The 21,547-nt window shown below is 38.5% G+C and overlaps 3 protein-coding genes and 1 long non-coding RNA gene across 4 annotated transcripts; 3 read left to right on the top strand and 1 right to left on the bottom strand.

Annotated features, from left to right (window-relative positions):
* The first annotated feature begins 521 nt into the window (after positions 1-521).
* LOC133706473 (uncharacterized) lies at positions 522-9,043 on the top strand. The gene is made up of 9 exons (XR_009844561.1): positions 522-1,347; positions 3,724-3,786; positions 4,338-4,395; positions 4,692-5,000; positions 5,099-5,263; positions 5,595-5,880; positions 6,307-7,600; positions 7,960-8,051; positions 8,155-9,043. It is a non-coding gene; the product is annotated as an uncharacterized LOC133706473 (long non-coding RNA).
* On the top strand, positions 1,592-2,839 carry LOC133742379 (uncharacterized). The gene is made up of 2 exons (XM_062170039.1): positions 1,592-1,680; positions 1,772-2,839. Exons 1-2 carry the CDS (start codon positions 1,652-1,654, stop codon positions 2,199-2,201), a joined length of 459 nt encoding a protein of 152 aa, XP_062026023.1. The 5' UTR covers positions 1,592-1,651; the 3' UTR covers positions 2,202-2,839.
* A 6,164-nt stretch (positions 9,044-15,207) lies between the features above and the next one.
* Positions 15,208-18,165, bottom strand: LOC133744368 (valine--tRNA ligase, mitochondrial 1-like). The gene has a single exon (XM_062172490.1). The coding sequence runs from the start codon at positions 18,163-18,165 to the stop codon at positions 15,208-15,210; it is 2,958 nt and encodes a 985-aa protein (XP_062028474.1).
* A 318-nt stretch (positions 18,166-18,483) lies between these two features.
* On the top strand, positions 18,484-19,116 carry LOC133744367 (tRNA:m(4)X modification enzyme TRM13-like). The gene is made up of 3 exons (XM_062172489.1): positions 18,484-18,635; positions 18,712-18,985; positions 19,099-19,116. Exons 1-3 carry the CDS (start codon positions 18,484-18,486, stop codon positions 19,114-19,116), a joined length of 444 nt encoding a protein of 147 aa, XP_062028473.1.
* Positions 19,117-21,547: the final 2,431 nt, after the last annotated feature.

The following is a 21,547-nucleotide window of genomic DNA, read 5'->3' as shown; positions in this document are numbered from 1 at the left end:
CCCAATACTCCTTCGATCTGAGGAAGTTTTCCATGAGCATGGCCCAATGGTCGTAATGACCATCAAACCGTGGAATCGCTGGCTGAACAAAGTTGTTCTCTGTTGTCATGATCTCCCTACTCTTCTCTCCTTTTTACGATCTCTCACTCTTGCTTCTTTCTTAAGAAACTGCAGTTTCTCACACACTCAATCAGGCCCCTGTGATGGGGCTCTGATACCACTGTTAGTACTCAGAACAAACTCACAAGAACTCAAAGTGGTTAGAAGGCTGAAGCATATTATTGAATTACCAAGACAGCGGCTTTATACAAGCCTTTTACAAAGAAGAACAAAACAAATTAAACACCACGTTCACAACACCTAAGAACGTGGGAAGTTATTTAAGACCAATTCAAATACCAACTGACTACCCTAACATCCAGGGCATTATTAACAGAAAGAGTAAATAAAGCAATTAACAAGAATTAAGTCCTAACGACTATATCTCTTAAACCCTAATGCCTCAACACATCTCGTTTCTTTGAGCTCAGGACAAGCCTCTCTCTCTCTCTCTCTCTCTCTCTCTCGTTTTTACTCTCTCGGTAATTTCGTCGAACACCTTCTCTGGATCTTCGATTTCCTACTTTCTTCTCACTTCCTGCATTTTCTTGATTCACATTTTTGTGTCTCAGCTAGTTTTGAGTTTCCTATTGATTTTGCGGTTCAATTAGGGTTTGATTGTGTGGACTGATTGTGAGGGCCAAGAAATATTGGCTTCGTTTCTCAGGAAATAGCGATAAACTTCACAGCATTGAGCAAAATCTAATTAGTTGGCTGTTTGTTCTTTTTGATTTGATTGGTATGCTGTTTATTCAACTGGCTTTGTGAGTGTATATCTTTGCACTTGCTTAATTTTCTTATATAGAAATAACAAGAATGTAATGACACTATCAATTACCCTCTAACTGGGTTTCGTTTGAAGTAGTTGCATGTTAGAATTTTCAATGTATCGTGGATTTAGCTGTGGTTTTCAATATTGGGCATGATAGAATTTGATTACAAAGATTAGGGGAAAAAAAAAAAGAGCCCTTAATAGTCCAAGAAATTTCTATGCAACTCACCTCAGATTCTGTATTATATTGCCACTTTCTTGATATATAGTCCAAGTAACAGTTATCTTTATGCATGTGAATGATGGTGGGCTGTTGTTTCATGATATATACGATTCCTCTTCAAGCATACTTTGAGATAGAAAAGAAATGTAGTTAATAAAGTCACCAAGTCAGAAGTTATCCATGGAATAATTCAGTTTGGGGTGTAATAATTCTGTGCTCGGTCCACTAAAGTGAAGAGCCATTATGTTCTGAGGTTAGCCATTTGTTTTTGTCTTTAAACAAATTTGTTCTTTAAGGACAATTTCCCACTGCTCTTATTGATTGATTATTATATGAGTCTAGTTATACTTAATTTCCCACTGCTCTTTCTTTAACTATTCATAGTCTGATGCATTGGATTATTATGTGAATTTTACTTTCCCACTGCTCTGCAATTTCTTTAACTAAGGGGTCTGGTTTTTTTAATTTATGTTCTGACTATTCTCTGTTAGTTTTAGAGTGTTGGTGGTCTGAAAACATATAAAGACGAGCCCCAAGGAAATCATAGACCAGCCATCATGGAAAAAGAATGGACCAAATATGAAAGGTTAAATTTTAAAATCCTAAACTCTAATTGAATGTAAAGGACATAAATTGTAGACACTAAGTAAATTTTTTTTCCCCTTTCTTTTGTCTAGAAACACAGTTATCTATAAACAAGGAGCAAGGAAGTTCGTTGATAATGTCCAAACGAGTATGGGGAATCCAGAAAGGATTCGTTGTCCTTGTAACAATTGTATAAGTTTCAAACGCCACAACTTTAATGGAGTATATGACCACCTGATCTGCTATGGGATAGATCATCTTTATAGTAGGTGGACATGGCATGGGGATGAGCCAACATTACCAGATGAAAATAATGTGGAAATGCCTGAAACATATAGAATGTTTCAGGATGCACTTTTTGAAGATAATGATGCATTTTCTAAAGAAAATGATGTTAGGGAACCTGGAGATGAAAGAGAAGAGCCTGATTTTGGACATTTATTAGAGGAGGCAGAACGTCCTATCTATAAAGGCTCTACTTTGTCAAAAATGTCGGCAACAGTAGCTATGTGTAAGTTTTAGGCAAGGCATGGTTTGTCTAATATAGGGTTTGATGACATGGTTGAGATGATTCGTGGGTTTCTACCGCATGACAACACTCTTCCTAGCTCTTTGTACAATGCAAAAAAATTGTTAAATGCATTTGATCTAGGTTATGAGAAAATACATGCTTGTGTTAGAGATTGTTGTCTATTTAGAAAAGAACTAGAACATGCAGATAAGTGTCCTAAGTGTGGCTCATCACGCTGGAAAGTTGATAAGCTCACACAAAAGATTCAAGAAGGAGTTCCAGCGAAGGTACTCAGATACTTTCCAATCATACCTAGATTTAGATGGATGTTCAAGTCAGTTGAGAAGGCAGAACAATTAAGGTGGCATCACACACACAAGAGTCATGATGGCATAATGCACCACCTGGTTGACTCGTTGGCATGGAAGAGCATAGATAGTAATTGGTCTTCATTTGCATCGGACCCTCGTAACCTAAGACTTGGCCTATCATCAGATGTATTGTCGACAATACATGTTTATTACAATTAAATCAGAAATATTCTTGCCTTAAATCAGAAATGTCCTTGCAATAATACAATTTATGGTTTAATTAAGCTATTTGTCACTCTCAATTGCCATATTGGCAGCTTGTATAGAGTATTTTTGTATTTCCATCTCACATGTATAAGGCTATCCATAATGTGAAAATGTGAAAGTAAAAGATAATTTGTACGGAATTCTAAAAAAAAAAAAAAATTACTGAAAGGAATTTATAGGCAAACACTAAAATTAGAATACAAGTTTCGGAAATTGAAAAGTTTGTGAAATCCTAGTACAGAGGGCGCCTTACAAACCCGTTAAAAATATGGTGATTGAAATTCACATTCCTCATTTTTATACACACTTTGCGTTTCATTTTTTAGTATCTTAACATCATATTTTACAATCTATATTACAATCTTCTTTGGTATTTAGTTTTGGCTTATTACTCGACTCGGTCTTTTTATCTGCTTAATTCTTAGTTCTTCTAGTTGTACATCAATTGAGGTGACTAGACATTTAGTTCGTTTAACTATTATGAGAATTAGGTTAGTTAGGATTTTAGTCCCTTAGTAGGCTCGTTTGTTCTGAATAAGCGAGCTAAACAGGTTTGTATTGAGGGTAACTGCTTAGAAAAGAAAACAAGTGTGGATTATAAAATAAGAAAAGTGAATTTCAATTCCCAAAATATTTACGTGCTAGAAGTGTTAGAAGTCGTCACTCACGCTCGCTCTCAATCTTCCAAACTCGTCTTCTTCCATCTTTCTCCAACCAACATAAAATTGCTAGGTAATTCCCTCCCCAAAGTCTCATCCTATCATCCATTCGGGTTATTTTAGTATTTTTATTTTAAAATTTTTTTTGTCAAAGCTTTCGGAGATTTGTCTTAGGATTTTGTTTCCCACTTTGGTTTGGATTTCCGTAGGACGACTAGGAATGTAAAATTTGACCAACCAGTGCCATGCTTGGTTTGTTTCTTAAGGTTGTTTTTTGTTTTGGGTTTGTGTTGCAGATGGACATCACAGTCATGGACGACAATTCGGAGAAGAAGAAGAAGAAAAAGGACGAAGAAAAGGTGAAGGCTTCACCATTTTACCGCCGTTATTTCTTTCCATTCTAATTTCTTCTCCAAAAGTTGATACCTAATAAAATCTCATAAAATGAAATTTTATTGAGATACCATCAATAAATGCACCATATTTTCCTCATCTATCGGCCAAAGATTTAAGGGCCGATTTACCAAAATCGGGTACAAACACCTTTTAAGTGACACATGTTACCAAAATTACATCGCATAATTCAAGTTCATTTTGGAAAAGATAATATTATATGGTGGTGAGATCTTAGCTTTACGTTTTGTGCTTCTTCTTTTTTTTTAAAATTTTTTCCTTAACTTTATTATGTCAGTTGGCATCAGGCTTATTATTTCTACTAAAGAACTTGTAGACCTAACATAATTTTCTAGTAGGATTCCTTTGTTATATGTTTGTTTTTAGCTGTATCTCTTGTTTTGTTGTAGCTGGTTGTCTTCTCCATTCATCAAGGTTATCATTTGTCTACATTCTCTCCTTCACTTTGGTTACTTTGCTTTATGGATTTTGTTTCTATTATATTTTTGTTTTGCAGGGATAATCGCATAGTGAACTGGGAATGTGTGTTGCGGACTGCAATATCTGATATTGAGGTCAGCCTTCTACTTTTAGTGGCATATTGTACGTGTTAGAGAGATTTGTGTAACTGAAGATCTGTGCAATCAGTTATCAGTTTTGAATCTTTGTATTTATAAAATTGAATAGTGTTTATAGCTGATTGTAACAGTAGCATACCAGTCAATTAGCTTAGCTATATAATTGTACGTAATCAGATTGAGAATATAGAAAACACATTTTCTACATGGTATCATAGTTTAGGTTGCTTATCATAAGAGTCGTCACCAGCTTTACAGATCTTTGGCATTATTTAATTTCTTGGTATATGCAGGTGGATCCTCCAATTGAAATAAAAGAAAGGACACTACTAGAAGTTTCTGGATATGATCGAGAACCCTGTTGAATTTGGGGTTATGACTTTATTTGCATATCATGTGGAAGAAGATTTAGGTGAGATAGTTGTAGCCACTACCGGAATAGAGATGATGCTCGGTGATACAGCTATCGTAGTGCATCCTGATGACAAAATATATAAGCATCTTCATGGAAACATGCAATCCATCCATTTAATGGAAGAAGGATTCCTATAATAAGTGATGAAATTCTTGTTGATCCAGAGTTTGGAACTGGTGCTGTCAAGGTAAATTTATACATAATGATCTATTTTTCTGTTAAAATTTCTTTCCATGTTTGTGTCTCAAGTGTGTAAGGATTTTGTATCTTCTTTGGATCCTGCAGATTACCCAGACCCATGCTCCTAATGACTTTATGGTCGGGAAGCGCCATAATCTTGAGTTTATCAACATCTTTACTGATGATGGGAAGATAAACCAGTATGGGGGAGCATTTGAAGGGATTCCACCCTTCAGAGCCCGAGAGGCTGTGACTGATGCATTAAAGAAGGTATCTGTTCTACAATACTAAATCATGGTATTTTGGTGGCTGATAAACAGTTGCCCAAGAGATTCATACAGTTGATACTGGCGGTGATGTGTTGAACCAACTGCCAGAGCTATCTAAGAAGCACCACTGAAACTATCACTATTGATACACTCCTCCCACACCTCTTTCATATTCTTATTAACTTTACACCTTCATTTCCTTCATTCCAGAGCCAGACACGTAACAGAAGTTTAAGATCATCTCCTTGTCATTGCTTCACTTATAAACATCATCAGTTGCATATGCAATAATAGCGTCTCTGTTTCATTAACATTGTTTTCTTTGCATTTAGGGCCTCTTCAAAGAAACTAGGATCAAAGAAACTTAGACCAATGAGATGTGTCTTAGAATTTGCTCTAGAAGTAAAGATGTTGTGGAGCCTATGATAAAGCCCCAATGGTACATTAAGATGTGTCTTAGAATTTGCTCTAGAAGTAAAGATGTTGTGGAGCCTATGATAAAGCCCCAATGGTACATTAAATGCAGCGATATGGGAAATGAAGCTCTCAATGCTGTCGCCGATGATGAAAATAGGAAGCTGGAGATTATCCCTAGACAGTATACTGCTGGTTGGAAAGGTGCTCATTTTTTCCTTATTGTGCTGTATGAAATTTCTAGTTTATATGCATTGCCAAGAATGTAAAGGATTTGAACCAGATTACAGTGACTTTAGTTGTAATCCTAGCTAGTATCTAGACATCTCTACAATCTACATCTATTTTCCTTGTTAAACCACCTATTCAGCAACTGTCAATTAGCTTCTATCTTAGGCTTTTCTTGAGACTAGTGCATCAAGTTTTACCATGAGAAAGGAGGAATTGCAGAAGTATTTAGGGGTTTTTTTCGTGCACCTTGTGTGTCCAATTTTTATATTACAGTAAATTTGTTCTTGTTCTAACTTCAGTCATTATTCTTTATTTGAGTGCCTTTTTTGTTTTAGGGGATATTTACTCAAAATATGGAAATGTGAACATGCTTAATTGTTTTGCTTTCTTTAATTACAGATGGCTTCATAACATTCATGATTGGTGTGTCTCGAGGCAACTTTGGTGGGGTCACTGTGTTCCGGCATGGTATGTTGTTTTTGAGGGTGATAACAATGAAGAATTTGGAAGACTTTTTGAGCGATGGGTGGTTCCGAGAAGTGAGGAAGAGGCTCAAGCAAAGTTGCCTCGAGAAACATTAATATCCTTCAAGTTTTCTATATTACAGATGGGAGGAACATTATCTTCTCATTTACAGTGGGAATGAATTGACAATGGAAGTGTTGTCCATCAAATTTCTCCAAGAGGCAGTGTCTAGATAAAACCACGAAAACAACCTCTAACCGAGATGCTAAAGACATGAGCTCCCCAACTTTGAGATCTCTCAAGTTCCTTCTAAGCCAAAGTCCCAACTCAACTGAAGAATGGAGGAATCAGTATGCTCTCTAGCAATCGAAAAGTAATGATAAAGAGCTGTTTCCAAATGAACTTCAGATTGAGCCTGGAATTATAATATTGGGTTCCAGCTACTTGCTTGCAGCTTGTATTTACTTCTAATGACAGGACACCATAAAGACTCTCCTGAAATCTCCAACTCCCAAGTAATGCCTCATTCATTTTCACATAACGCCCCACCCGAATCCACCTCTGTTTTCGTACTTGAGATACAACTTATTAGTCAAGTTATGCGTCTTTCACTCATCCCCTTCATAGAAAGGCTGTCATCAATCTCTCTAACCTTTTAGAAACATTGCAAGGGATTTGAAACGAAGTGAGATAGTAGATAGCAAATTACTCAAAACCAACTGATTTGAAGTTATTTTGCCTCCCTTCGATAAAAATGTTTTTATATATCCAACCTATAGGTAGCTACCAACCTCCTCTCCACCTTCTTCACTTGATCCTTAAAGATTACTTCCCTTGGACACCAAAACCTTCTCCGTCTTCTCTTACTGTAAGATTATTTTGAACAGATTCTACATGTAATTGTTTTGTTAAGTCCAAAGAGAAAGTTTCTATTCATCTTTTTATTTTGCCTCCATTCCATATACATAATGATCTATTTTTCTGTTAAAATTTCTTTCCAGCTTTGTGTCTCAAGTATGTAAGGATTTCTATCTTCTTTGGATCCTACAGATTACCCCGGCCCATGATCCTAATGACTTTATGGTTGGGAAGCGCATAATCTTGAGTTTATCAACATCTTTACTGATGATGGAAAAATAAACCAGTATGGGGGAGCATTTGAAGGGATGCCACATCTGTGAGTGGACAGTGTATCTGTATACTTAGATGGGTTTTCATTCAGTAAGAGGTAATTATGTTATTAAATGGTGGATGATTATTGGATAGCTATAGTAAACTTGATAGATAATGCGCTGATTTTTACACAACGGCCATTCTTCATGTTCTGCATCTCATGTCCATCATTCATACGTAGCATGCTTTCTTGTATTTTTAACATTATGTTGTACAGTGATAAATTGGTATTTCTAAAGTTTTTATGAATTTTCACTTGGATCAGTGTTCTTTTCAGCCCACAAAGGATTACTAATGGGATTGGTTTTGGTGGTTTGTACTTTTAATATGACCGTGAGCCTTTTAAAAAAAGTGTGTAGAAAATTGTTTGATCATTGCCCTGAACGTAGTTTTTCTATTCTGATACTCTTCCAGAGCTGGAAAAATGAAAGGGTGGAGTTTGATATGTCTCTTATTGAGTTGGTTGTGAAGTCTCTCCAATCTCTTGCTTAGGAAAGTCGTGAAAGGTATAACTTCCTATCAGTGCATACCTCTTTTACATTACTCAATCTTTGTGAAGTTTTGATTTGTAAATTGACACATCTGGTTTGTTGTTCTCTCTGTGCACAGGAGACAAGGTTTTGTGCTTTGTAAGCAAGTTTGGGAAAGTGCGACCAGGAGGCAATATGCAATCATCAACTGGAAATTAAAACGCTTGCTAATGTGTCGTCTTTGAGGGCAAGTACTCCTGTGATTTTTTTATTAAAAAACAAAAAAATTCTCAATATCTAGCATGTTTTAATTTTCAGTTATTGCTGAACAAAAAGGAGTCCTTAGTTGTTGCCTTGCATGCATTGTACTAATTGTGTGTTCTGTGATATATAAACATAAAATTACTGTGAGTAGAGATGTCAGGAAAAGAAGTGTTTCGTGTATAAATCATATTAAAGTTCTTATCGCCACAGGTAATCGATGAGAACAATGCTGCTCCAACTAGATGTGCGGTGTCTGTTGTGAATGAAAAGCTTTCTGTTTATCTCAAGCTACATTGCACATTACTTCCCCAATTCTATTCGTGTTTAGGATTCTGACAACAGCTAATATTTTATACCAACAGGGAACATGAGAGGCAATCGAAGAAATTGAATATGCTTGCAGCTAATGAAGTTAAGGTCCCCGAGAAGGTTATAAGAGATACTGCTGGCAAGCTGGAATCCCTTGAGAAGGAAAAGTTGTCTCTTGAAGAGTCGATCAGGTCAACTTATGGAAACGCATGAGATGAACTTTCAAGTATCAATTCCTGTTCAGTGACTTTTGTAAACCAACTCCAGAACCTTTCCCCCGAAGGAAAAAGGAACATGTTTGGGCTGTAGTGTAGGAATCCCTTGAAAGATTAATTTAAGTTTGCTTTGCATGCTGTGTTTGTATGGTGATATATCAGAAGATTTTCATGTTTAGTTTGCTTTGCATTTGGATTATTAGACCTTTCATACATTTTCAATTAATTAGTGTTGAGTGCTTAAACAGCTAGCATGGATTGAAAGCATTTTCAAACGTATTGGTAATGAGGGCATGAAAATCTTTATCAATCCACATTACATGTCTATATATAGTTTTCTATGTTCTTCATGTGTCATTTTTTTTTATAATAAATCTGATTTCAATTCAATTGAACTATGTGATACTGGAGGTAATTAAAAGAGCGGACTATATATTAACAAATGAAGTCCCGAAGTCTCTCGTCTGGAATGCAAGTTTATAACATCGGCCGGCCTTAATAAGATTCTGAGTTCGGTTTGAAACTTACATACGGTTTAACTTTCATCTAATTCTAATTAGTGATTGGGGTACCAGATTCCTTCTAATGTAACAGCAAGCATAAAAAAAGAACACCATGCTTTGTGGTTAAAATATGCCACTTCATACGCAGTTGCAGCTATCTAAAACATTGTTTTCACGGCTTCAAAGACTAATTCACTCGATGCTGGAAAACCTAACTTCTTTGGGGTCCTTGGTGTTGGGAAAAGTAATAGAATGGAAATAACAACTCCAACCACAAAAGGATAATATGCAAAGAAATAAAACGAGTAAAAGGAAAGTGAACACCAGATATAACGTGGTTCAGCAAAATGCCTACGTCCACGGGGTAGCAACAACAAGAACTTCCACTATGATAATGTGGGTACAAGAGATACACAACTTCAAGAACACTACTTGAAGGAAACTCTCTCTCACACTTGTTTTTCTACCTAACAACAACTACACTCTCAACATGTAGTAAAACACTCTTCACTCTCTACTTGAATGAAGATGTTTTTCTCTCTATCTGCAGTTTGGACTCACTGCCTTTACTCTCTCTACACAAGCTGGCCGATAAGAGGATTTTGTGAACTTCTCCGTTCCTTCTCTTTCTCTCCAGCTCTTTATAAACAAAAAAGAGGTGTGAAAGGAACAGTCACTATTCATTTCCTTTCACTTTCACCTTTTCTCTTTTTGCTTTCACCTTCCATGTTTCCTGCAGCATGCTTTTCCCTTTTGTCTGCCGCATGTTCTTCCACTTTCTTTGTCTTGCTTTCTTTCTTTGCCTCCCACGTTCTTCTTCCTCCAATTAAGGAGGGATGGCCCAACAATCTCCCCCTCCCGACTTAGATGGAGGGATGCGTCAGTCCTGACGCGCTTCTGCAAAACTCAAACTTTTGCTGTTGAACAACTTTGGTCAACATATCTGAAATGTTCTTGTTGGTGTGGATTTTCCTTAACTGGAAAAACTTCTTTGACACTGCATCTCGGATCCAATGATACCGATGATCAATGTGCTTAGTGCGAGGGTGATACATTGAATTTTTGCTCAAGTGAATAGCACTTTGACTATCACAATGTACCACATAATTTTCCTGCTTCACACCCAACTCTTGAACGAACCTTTGCAGCCATATCATTTCCTTGCCAGCTTCATTTGCTGCTAAGTACTCTGATTCTGTGGTGGATAAGGCAACACACTTCTGTAATTTGGACTGCCATGACACAGCTCCCCCAGAAAATGTAAATAAGTATGCAGAAGTGGACTTTCGATTATCAAGGTCTCCTGCCAAATCTGCATCTGTAAAACCTTCCAAGATTGGTTCTGATCCACCAAGACATAAACACAACTTTGAGGTGCCCCTCAAATATTTGAGTATCCACTTGACAGCTTCCCAATGCTCTCTGCCAGGATTAGAAAGATATCTACTAACAACACCAACTGCATGTGCAATATCAGGGCGAGTGCATACCATGGCATACATAAGACTACCAACAGCTGATGAGTAAGGGATACCTGCCATCTTGTCTTTCTCTACTTGTGTGGTTGGACATAATAATCTGCTTAACTTGAAATGATTACCTAGAGGTGAGCTTACTGACTTAGCTTCTTTCATGTTGAACCTTTCAAGCACCCGTTCAACATACCTCTCTTGTGACAGCCACAATTTCTTCGCCTGCCTGTCACGAGTAATCTCCATGCCCAAAATCTGCTTAGCTGGCCCTAAGTCTTTCATATCAAATGACTTTGATAAATCTGCTTTCAATTTGCGAATCATAGAAACATCTTTGCCCACTATTAACATATCATCAACATAGAGCAACAAAATAATGAAGTTACCTCCAGTAAACCGCTGGAGATACACACATGGATCTGCATCAGTTCTCTTGTATCCATGACCCACCATGAATGAGTCAAATTTCTTGTACCATTGCCTTGGTGCTTGCTTAAGCCCGTATAGACTTTTCTTCAACTTGCAAACCATGTGCTCCTTTCCCTCGACCTCGAAACCTTCTGGTTGCTCCATGTATATTTCTTCTTCCAAATCACCATGAAGAAATGCCGTTTTCACATCTAGCTGCTCCACCTCAAGATCCATGCTAGCTGCCATGCCCAAAATGACTCTAATAGAAGTCATCTTGACAACTGGTGAGAAGATCTCATCAAAATCTATTCCTTCCTTCTGCCCAAAACCTTTCACTACCAAGCGAGCCTTGAACTTAGTCAACTGTTCATTCTCGTCTCTCTTCAACTTGAACACCCATTTATTTTTGAGTGCTTTTCTGCTTTTAGGAAGCTCCACCAATTCATAGGTGTCATTCTTCAATAAGGACTCCATTTCAGACTTCATTGCCAACATCCACTTATCACAGTCTGCATGAGTCTTTGCCTCCTCAAAGCATTCAGGCTCTCCATCATTGGTCAACAGAATGTATCTGGAATATGGATCATCTCCATCACTAGTCACCAATATATATTGTGAAGAATGATACTTGGTATTTGGCTTTGGCTCTCTGTTGGATCTTCGAACTGGTACTTGGGCATTTTCTAGCTGCTCCCCCTGATTTGGCTCCCCCTGATCATTATCTTCAGGTTCTGCTGCTTCTGCTTCCGCCATATCAGGAACATCTTCATTTACCATATCTTGAGCTTTGTCACTAGGTTCTTCTTGAAGCGGTGATGAATCGTAGGTGAGCTGGTCTGCATGTTCTACTTCATTTTTGTCAAAATCCGCAATGGTTTGACCTTCATGAAACACCACATCTCTGCTTCTGAATAATTTCTTGGTCTTTGGATTCCACAACCGGTAGCCCATCTCTTCATTGCCATATCCAAGAAAGATACACGGCATGGCCTTGTCATCCAGCTTTGATCTTTGCTCCTTTGGCACATGTGCAAATGCTTTGCACCCAAACACCCTCAAGTGGGAATATGAAGCGCTTCTACCGGTCCATACGCCTTCGGGAGTCTCCAAGCCCAACGGTACACATGGTGTTCGGTTAATAAGGTAACATGCGGTTGTCACTGCTTCGCCCCAAAACTTCTTTGCCAGGTTGGCCGTCTTCAGCATGCTTCTCACTTTTTCTAGAATGGTGCGGTTCATCCTCTCTGCTACACCATTATGTTGTGGGGTGCCAGGAATTGTCTTCACGTGTTTGATGCCATGCTTCGAACAATAATCTCTGAACTCGTTTGAAGTGTATTCTCCGCCATTGTCACTACGGATACATTTGAGGGTTCTTCCTGTCTCCCGCTCCACCATGGCATGAAACTCCTTAAAGGTTTGAAACACCTGGTCTTTTGATTTCAACAAATAAACCCAAACCTTTCGTGAAGCATCATCAATATAAGTGACAAAATATTTATTATGACCTACTGATTCAACTTCCATGGGGCCACATACATCTGAGTGTACTAGGTCTAATACATTTTCTTTTCTTGTAAATGTTCTTGTGAAACTAACTTTATGTTGTTTACCAAATAAACAATAATCACAAGAGTCAAGTGAGGTACCTTTGGCAAAGGGAATTAGAGACTTCTTTGCCAAAACTTGCAATCCCTTCTCACTCATATGACTTAGTCGCTTGTGCCATAAACTTGGAGAAGAGTCGTCTGCAACATTCAACTCTCCTTTGCATATTTTGCCATATGTCTTATAGAGGGTGCAACACATTTTCCCTCTAGCAACCACCAATGATCCCTTGGTAAGCCTCCACTTTTGATCACCTCCATGATGATGAAAACCTTGTCGGTCAAGCACACCGGTTGACATCAAATTAAAACGTAGACCCGGAACATGTCTAACATCTTTTAACATAAGCTTGTTGCCCAAATCGGTCTCAAAACAAATATCTCCAATTCCTGAAATCTTGGAGTAACCATCGTTGCCCATCTTCACCGTCCCAAAGTCACCGCCTTGGTATGTAGTGAAGTACTCCAAGTGTGGAGTAGCATGAAAAGAGGCTCCAGAATCAACGACCCATGCAACACCGGAACAATCATCAACATGTAAGCATTCACCTTCAAGACAAAGGAACTCACATTCATCTTGAGACACGGAAGCTGCAGTGTTTCTCGTGTCATCGTTCGGTTGATGTGTATTGCCATCTCGACTCTCCTTCGGATCCTTCTTCAACTTGTTGCAATTCCTCTTCATGTGGCCAAAAATACCACAATGATGGCATTTTCCATTGAATCTTGTTCTGGATCTGCTCACACTCCTTCCATGGCCTTTGGGTCCCCTGCTTTTGCTCCTTCCTCTATACTCCGTCACAAAGACTTGGCTATTGTCCGAGCTTGAAGCTTTTCTTCTGGTTTCTTCATTCAACATGTTATTTTTAACATTATCCATAGACAATACACCATCTGGAGCAGAATTACTTACAGTTACAACAAAGGTCTCCCAATTGTCCGGCAATGATCCCAATAGCAACAAGGCTTGCAACTCGTCATCAATCTTCATGTCCATCGTGGCCAATTGATTGATTGTACTTTGGAAGTTGTTGAGGTGCTCGGTCACTCTAACACCATCTTTGTACTTCATGTTTACGAGCTCCTTGATTAGAAATGCTTTCTTGGCAGCAGTCTTCTTCTCGAACAAGGACGTCAACTTCAGCCATAATTCACGTGCATTGGTTTCATTAGACACATGGTGGAATACACTGTCATCCACCCATTCGCGGATATGAGCGATGGCTTTGCGGTTCATCTTCGTCCAAGTCGGAACTGAAGTTCCTTCCGGCTTGGCCTCCTCTCCTACTATTGGCTCATGCAAATCTTTGCAATGGAGAATATCCTCCATTCTCGGCTTCCATGTAATCCAATTAGAGTGGTTGAGTCGGATCATGGTACTCCGTGAACTTTCCATTCTAACACCTCACGAACCAAGAGCTCTGATACCACTGTTGGGAAAAGTAATAGAATGGAAATAACAACTCCAACCACAAAAGGATAATATGCAAAGAAATAAAACGAGTAAAAGGAAAGTGAACACCAGATATAACGTGGTTCAGCAAAATGCCTACGTCCACGGGGTAGCAACAACAAGAACTTCCACTATGATAATGTGGGTACAAGAGATACACAACTTCAAGAACACTACTTGAAGGAAACTCTCTCTCACACTTGTTTTTCTACCTAACAACAACTACACTCTCAACATGTAGTAAAACACTCTTCACTCTCTACTTGAATGAAGATGTTTTTCTCTCTATCTGCAGTTTGGACTCACTGCCTTTACTCTCTCTACACAAGCTGGCCGATAAGAGGATTTTGTGAACTTCTCCGTTCCTTCTCTTTCTCTCCAGCTCTTTATAAACAAAAAAGAGGTGTGAAAGGAACAGTCACTATTCATTTCCTTTCACTTTCACCTTTTCTCTTTTTGCTTTCACCTTCCATGTTTCCTGCAGCATGCTTTTCCCTTTTGTCTGCCGCATGTTCTTCCACTTTCTTTGTCTTGCTTTCTTTCTTTGCCTCCCACGTTCTTCTTCCTCCAATTAAGGAGGGATGGCCCAACACTTGGCTGCTCTTCATGTTGAGAAGTCACAACTCCCAAGAGGATATGGCATGCCTTGATGATTTCAAAGTTCATAAAGTAGCAGGCATGCTTCTTAAGTCAAGAGAGAATATCATTAATACGAGTTGTGCATATTGTGTAAGCAATTATTACTAAATATTGGACTTGAAAAACTAAGGGATCGATATCATGAATCATGATTATCATAATTCATAACAGAACTCAGGTGAAATGAAAACCAAGCAGATAAATATATGAACTTTATATGAAGTCTCATAGCATATATATATTGTATGTTTACAAACACAAAATTATGAAGTCTCAGAAATAAAAACGAAGTACATCAACACTTGAGTATCCTTCAAGCTTAATTTAGATAAAAAGAAAAATTTTTAGTTTTTGAAACTGCCCATCCAGTTGGAGCAGTATCCTTCTCATCCATTATCACCAACGGCCACACATTGGTTAATTGAGAAATAATGACAGATTGAGTGGATATCAATTGTCTCTCTTCTTTCACCTGAGATAGCACAAAACCTGGCCGCCGTTGACGACTTCCTTTTGCTAGTGAACGCAGAGCATTCACAACAAACATAACAAGATTATCCATCTCATTCTCTACTTTTTCGTTCTTCCAGCAATCTACCATGGATGGATATTCACTTACCATTATTGATGACGGTGCTGCATGAAGATGAAGACGTTGCCACAACTCTTCTGTGATGAAGGGCATAAAAGGATGAAGCAACCTCAGGCCATTATCAAGACATAACCATAGCGTGTGTTTCGCAAACTCTGCTGTTGGATCATTATAAGAAAGGAAAGGCTTGATACCTTCAATAAAAATATCGCATAACTGGTACTGCCACCAACTATATACAGCCTTAGCTGCATCAGATAACTTATAGGACTCCAATGAGGACACAGTCTTATCAATTGTTTTGTTTAGTACTGAGAGTATCCACTGACAAATAAATGGAAGCTCCTCTGGATTAATTGCCTTTGAGGGTGGAACATAACCGTCCCCAAGTGTTAGAATAGCAAACCTTACTGCATTCCATAGTTTGTTGCACCAGTGTCGATATCCCACCACCCTCTTGATGTCCAGATTTATATTTTCAGACTGTGCAGTGTAGTCAATGAGAGCAAAACGAAGAGCATCTGCACCACATTCCTTGATACCATTAGGGAATGACTTCTTTTGCCCCTCTTTGGCTACTTCTATTTCCTTTTTGTCCAAGTTTCCTTTTGAAAGCTTCTCATGTAAACCTTCAAGGGTAATACCATTGATTACATCAACTGGATCAATCACATTCCCCAAGGACTTTGACATTTTTCGTCCTTGTGCATCACGAATCATTGGGTGCAGATATACCTTTGGAAAAGGCAGCAGATTTCCTCCTGTACCATCTTCACCACCCAAAGTAATTCCAAGCATTACCATGCGAGCAACCCAGAAAAAGAGAATGTCATGCCCAGTTTCAAGAAGTGAAGACGGATAGAATGCCTTAAAGTCTTCTGTATCATCTGGCCAGCCGAATACAGACAATGGGAAGAGAGCAGAAGAAAACCAAGTGTCAAGCACATCAGGGTCCTGAGTAGACTCACTTAATTCATACTTCTTTTCTTGCCCAAATTTTTCAGCAGCCACTGCCCTAGCCTCTTCCAAGTTTCTTGCAACCACCCATCTGTCATCCAACAGTCCAAAATCCTCAGGCTTATCATCCTCAAAAACAGCATACCATGCCGGAATACGGTGACCCCACCAAAGTTGCCTCGAGATGCACCAGTCACGAATGTTCTCAAGCCATCTCTTCCAGTGATCAGTATACTCTTTGGGGATGATCTCTAGCTTCTTCATGTTACTTTCATCCTCCTCCACGCTAATGAGAGCTTCATGCGCCATACCAGAGCATTTGACATACCACTGAGGCTTCATCATGGGCTCCACAACATCGTTGCTTCTAGAACAAATCTTGATTTTCATCTCATTAACCTCAGTTTTCCTATACAGCCCCTTCTCCTTGAGTGCTTCAGTCACCAAGTCTCGCGCTTTATAACGTGGCATCCCTGCAAATTTTTCTCCACCATGCTGGTTTATTTCTCCATCATCAGTGAAGATGTTGATAAACTCAAGATTATGGCGCTTGCCAACTTCGAAGTCATTAGGATCATGCGCCGGGGTAATCTTCACAGCACCAGTTCCAAATTCTGGATCAACAAGCTTTGCATCACATATTATAGGGATTCTTCTTCCACTGAACGGATGAATGGCATGTTTTCCATGAAGATGCTTATATCTTTTGTCATCCGGATGCACAGCAATACCAGTATCACCAAGCATGGTTTCTATTCTTGTAGTCGCCACAAGTACCTCTCCTTCTTCTTCCAAATGGTATGCGAACGTAGTCAAAAGGCCGAACTCTACCTTGTTCTCATAACCAGGAACCTTCAGTAACGTCCTTCCTTGAATATCCAGAGAGTCCACCTCAATTTCTGATATTGCTGTTTTCAGGGAGCAATCCCAGTTGACTATACGATTATCCCTGTAGATAAGTCCTTTGTTATAAAGCCTTACAAAGGCTTCTACCACAGCCTTTGAGCATTTCTCGTCCATTGTAAAGCTCTCCCTCGAAAAGTCCAATGAAGCACCGAGACGGCGTAGCTGCTGCAAAATGGTGCCACCGTGTTCTTTTTTCCACTCCCAAACTTGTTTCACAAACTCATCTCTACCAAGATCATGCCTGGTTTTCCCGGTTTCGGACATGAGCTTCTTCTCCACAACAACCTGAGTTGCTATCCCAGCGTGGTCCATTCCAGGCTGATACAAGGTGTTGTCGCCAGACATCCGCCGCCAGCGTATTATAGTGTCCCCATTAGCAGCAGTGAGAGCATGGCCTAAATGAAGCACACCTGTGACATTCGGAGGCGGATACAACATCACAAAGGGAGGTTTGGAGCTTTTAGCATCTGCCATAAAGAAGCCCCTTATCTCCCACCACTCACACCTTGACTTCTCCACAGCACTTGGATTGTAGTGTTTGTCCATTTGAAGAGACAACAGTTTCTTCTCGCTGTATGGAATCTCTGGGTCCTTGGCATTGTTATCAATATCACCATCATCCTCGTTGGACTTTGAACGCTTCACATTGTTCTTCCCCTTCTTTCCACTGTCTGTAGAGTTTGCTTGTTCCTGAAGCTTTCTGACGGCTTCTTTAGCTTTTGCTTTGTCCTTTTTGAGCTCTTTCTCTAATGCCTTTTCTTCCCTTCTCTTCTTTCTCTCCCATAGGTCTGTACTGCGCCTGTCAAAGAAAGCCCCGATCATCCTAAAACCCTAATCTCAAACCCTAACTATGACTCCATGTATTCATTTTACTGCCTCTTTATAGAGGCCTCTGCAAGGCCTTCGACTATTAGGAATCCAAAACAGAACAGGATTCCTATGCCTTTGGGTATTGGGAAAACAAAACAAAACAGAAATCCTATTATCTTTCTAGCTGTTTTTTTTTTTTTTTTTTGAATAAATATTTCTAGCTTGTCTCTGCTTGCCAAAATGTTTTCTCTTATCTCGTACACTGCTCAGGTTCAGACATCTATCATTCTTACTTTCTGCAGGTGACTGCTCAGTTACATTCTTTCAGAAATGAAGAGGACTGTTTATAGTATGTCTGTACCTGATTTCTATAAGTTAATTGAAAAAATTGAGTCTGTTCATAAGTCTATATGCAAGGATATTCAGGAGTCGTTTAAGGTACCGGAAGCTTGTGGAATGTGGATCAAAAGAGAGGTAGACAAGTATGTAGAAGCTGGAATGTTTAGTTTATCTTGGTGGGGTTTGTTAGATTATGTAAGAATAAATTGTTGTTCGCAGAAAATTGCCATTTCAAGAGAAACATGTTAAGCAGCAGGCGTTGATTCTTGGAAACATGGAAGATTTTGGGGTAATAAAGAGTTTCATAGCAAAGGAGAGGGCTGACTGTGACGATGGCAATGGGTTCCCTGTGAGCGATGACTGTGATTATAGCAATGGTGTCCCAGCAGTGGTTGATTTTGGAGTGGGGAGAGGATACTTGACACAAATGCTGGCGGATTGTTATGGCATTAAAAGGGTCTTTTTGATTGAAAGGAAGTCATACAAGTTGAAGGTTAGTTTAATTAATGTTCCTTTTCCTAAGTGTAGATTGCTTGTCTTATACTATAATTAAATTTGATGCACTGATCACCCTTGTTTTGACATGACCACATATGCTGCTTGTAGGCTGATCGATCCTTGTGACAGAAAGAGAGCTCGATATTGCAACGTTTGAGAATTGACAGTAAGGTTTTCTGAAACTTTTATCCCCAAAGTTGTTTTGTGGTTCCATTTCTTCACTACCTTGTACAACAAGTGATAATCTCATCAGGGATATGATAGATAAATGTTTAAGGAGAGAACTCATTACAAGTAACTTTTCTCAATAAGGCTCTTCATTCCAGCAGATACGCAAAAAACAGTTGCATGCATACAGTGTCTTTTACTGGATTTCATAAAATTATTTTGCATATAGTTATTCCTATGGCTATTATAAGTATTATTTGGAAATTAAGTTTAGGCCAACACCAAAACCAATTGTCTGCTTCAGACACTAGATTTGTGTCCATATGTAGAAATCCTAGCGTGCAAGTGTTTATTAATACAATATATAAGATGGTTCTATCGCCGTCCAAAGGGAGTTAATGTGCATCTTTAATAGCTTTTGGGTTTTCTTCATATATATCTGTGGGAAAGCATATATGCTCAGATTGTGATCTACCTAGCTAAATGGACTTTGTTTTAGTCAAGTAGTCGTAACTTTTTGATTTTCTTAATTTTGCAGCTTGAAATTATGCACCTGCCTATTACTTTTCCTTTCCATCTTCAGGTGTATAATTTCAGCTGTTGCTTAAGGGCCCTTTTGCCTATTCCTTTGAGACCTTTATATTTTTCCTCTGTTTCTTCTTATCGCTTTAAATTTAGAAAGATTGCATTGAGCATCCACTCATTTGAACTATATTACTGTCGTGTGAGTGTTTTGCTGCAACTTTGACTGATGCACTAAAGAAAGAAGGTATCTATTATACAGTACTACATAGACATACTAAATCGTGGTATCTATGCTGCTGATAAATACTTGCCAAAAAATTAATACATTTGATATTGGCAGTGATGTGCTGAACTGCCAAAAGACTTGCTATGATTTTTGCATTATGTAGAACAAGAAAGAGAAGTAGGACACTGTTTCAAAAGACATCTTAAGCTACAAAGACATCTAAAACTTCTAATGCAGCTAAAGCATCCAAAAAATGATTTTAGGTTTGTTAAGATGAACCTTTTTCTGAATTTGTAGAGTTGTGATTTTGATTTATGAAATGTTGGGAGTTAAACTGCAGTTTTAAGTGATTTTGTTTTTGGTTCGAGTAATCTTCTTTCTCTTCTTTACTTATGTTTGTCATTGTGAAATATGAAGTTGTGATGCAGATTTAAAGAGCTGCGGTGCAGAAAAGCAGCTATGATTTGCATTGACATTTGTGGCAGACAGACAGATGAGATTAAGGCTAGGGAATTAATTGTTGAAGTATTTCAGATTCATATCATGGCTTTTTAAGAGACTTGAGAAGACAGTTTTCCTCATCCTGTGAAGCTACTGATGGTTGAAAATTTTATGTTGCTACTTATGCACCTACTCATGAGAACCTCCAAAGGTGTCTTGTAAGTATTCAATGTATCTCACTAGAAGAACTCGACGAATGCATACTTTAAGGGTGTCAGATGTAGCCACATGACATCAGACTTTTGAAAATTGTTCTACGGAATTGGGATTCAGATGCACACAAGTTAGCAATAACATAGATGGTTGATGTGATCGGGGTTAAGATTATGGTCTGATCCATCAATTCTAGTTAATATGGTTGACAAGGCCTGCCTAAACTACATCCAGCATAGGAATAACTATATGCAAAATAATTTTATGCAAAACTACATCCATCAATTCTATCAGCTGGTAGCACATTTGAGGTTCATGCTGACCCCATTGAATTGCTGGTAAGAGGTTGCAAATATTTGGTTTACCATGCTATCATTCACTGTACAATTATTTTCAAGATTCTTTTATGGCTTACAACTACAATTTGACATACTCAAAGTCAATACATCCTATTCCACCAGTAAACGTACCAGTGACAAAGACTAGTTCTCAGGTAGCAGTAACCATAAGCTCTCCTCCAAATTGCCATCCAACAGGCCGGTCTACTGCAAGAAAGAATCTAAATCACAAGAAATCGCGAAGGGTCAACTCCAATGCAGGAGATGCAAGGGTCTTGGATCTCATGAAATGGTCAGCCTATTACAGTTCCACTTGCAAAGAGTTATTATTAGAATGCATGGTAGACTTTACACTGTGATTAATCTTGTGATTCGTATGAAGCCAGTTAGTGACCCTAGTGAATTAATGAACACAATGACATGTTGATATGCTCCTTAGTCAAGTCTTTTTGTCTGTATTATAAATTACAGTTATTTGGTGTATATGAGTGTTAATGGCATCTACATTTCAATTATTTCTTGTGTTTTTGTCCAGTATAATTGGATATGTTACTTCTATATGTTCATTTCAATGACATTTCAAGAGTATATGATTCCTTTTTCTCGGTTTTAATAGGATTAATGGGCATTCTAACATGTCCCTGTG

The sequence above is a fragment of the Rosa rugosa genome, chromosome 4 (assembly GCF_958449725.1).
Source record: "Rosa rugosa chromosome 4, drRosRugo1.1, whole genome shotgun sequence".
Lineage (NCBI taxonomy): Eukaryota > Viridiplantae > Streptophyta > Magnoliopsida > Rosales > Rosaceae > Rosa > Rosa rugosa.
The sequence above is the reverse complement of the archived record's forward strand: the minus strand, read 5'-3'. Positions and strand labels throughout refer to the sequence as shown.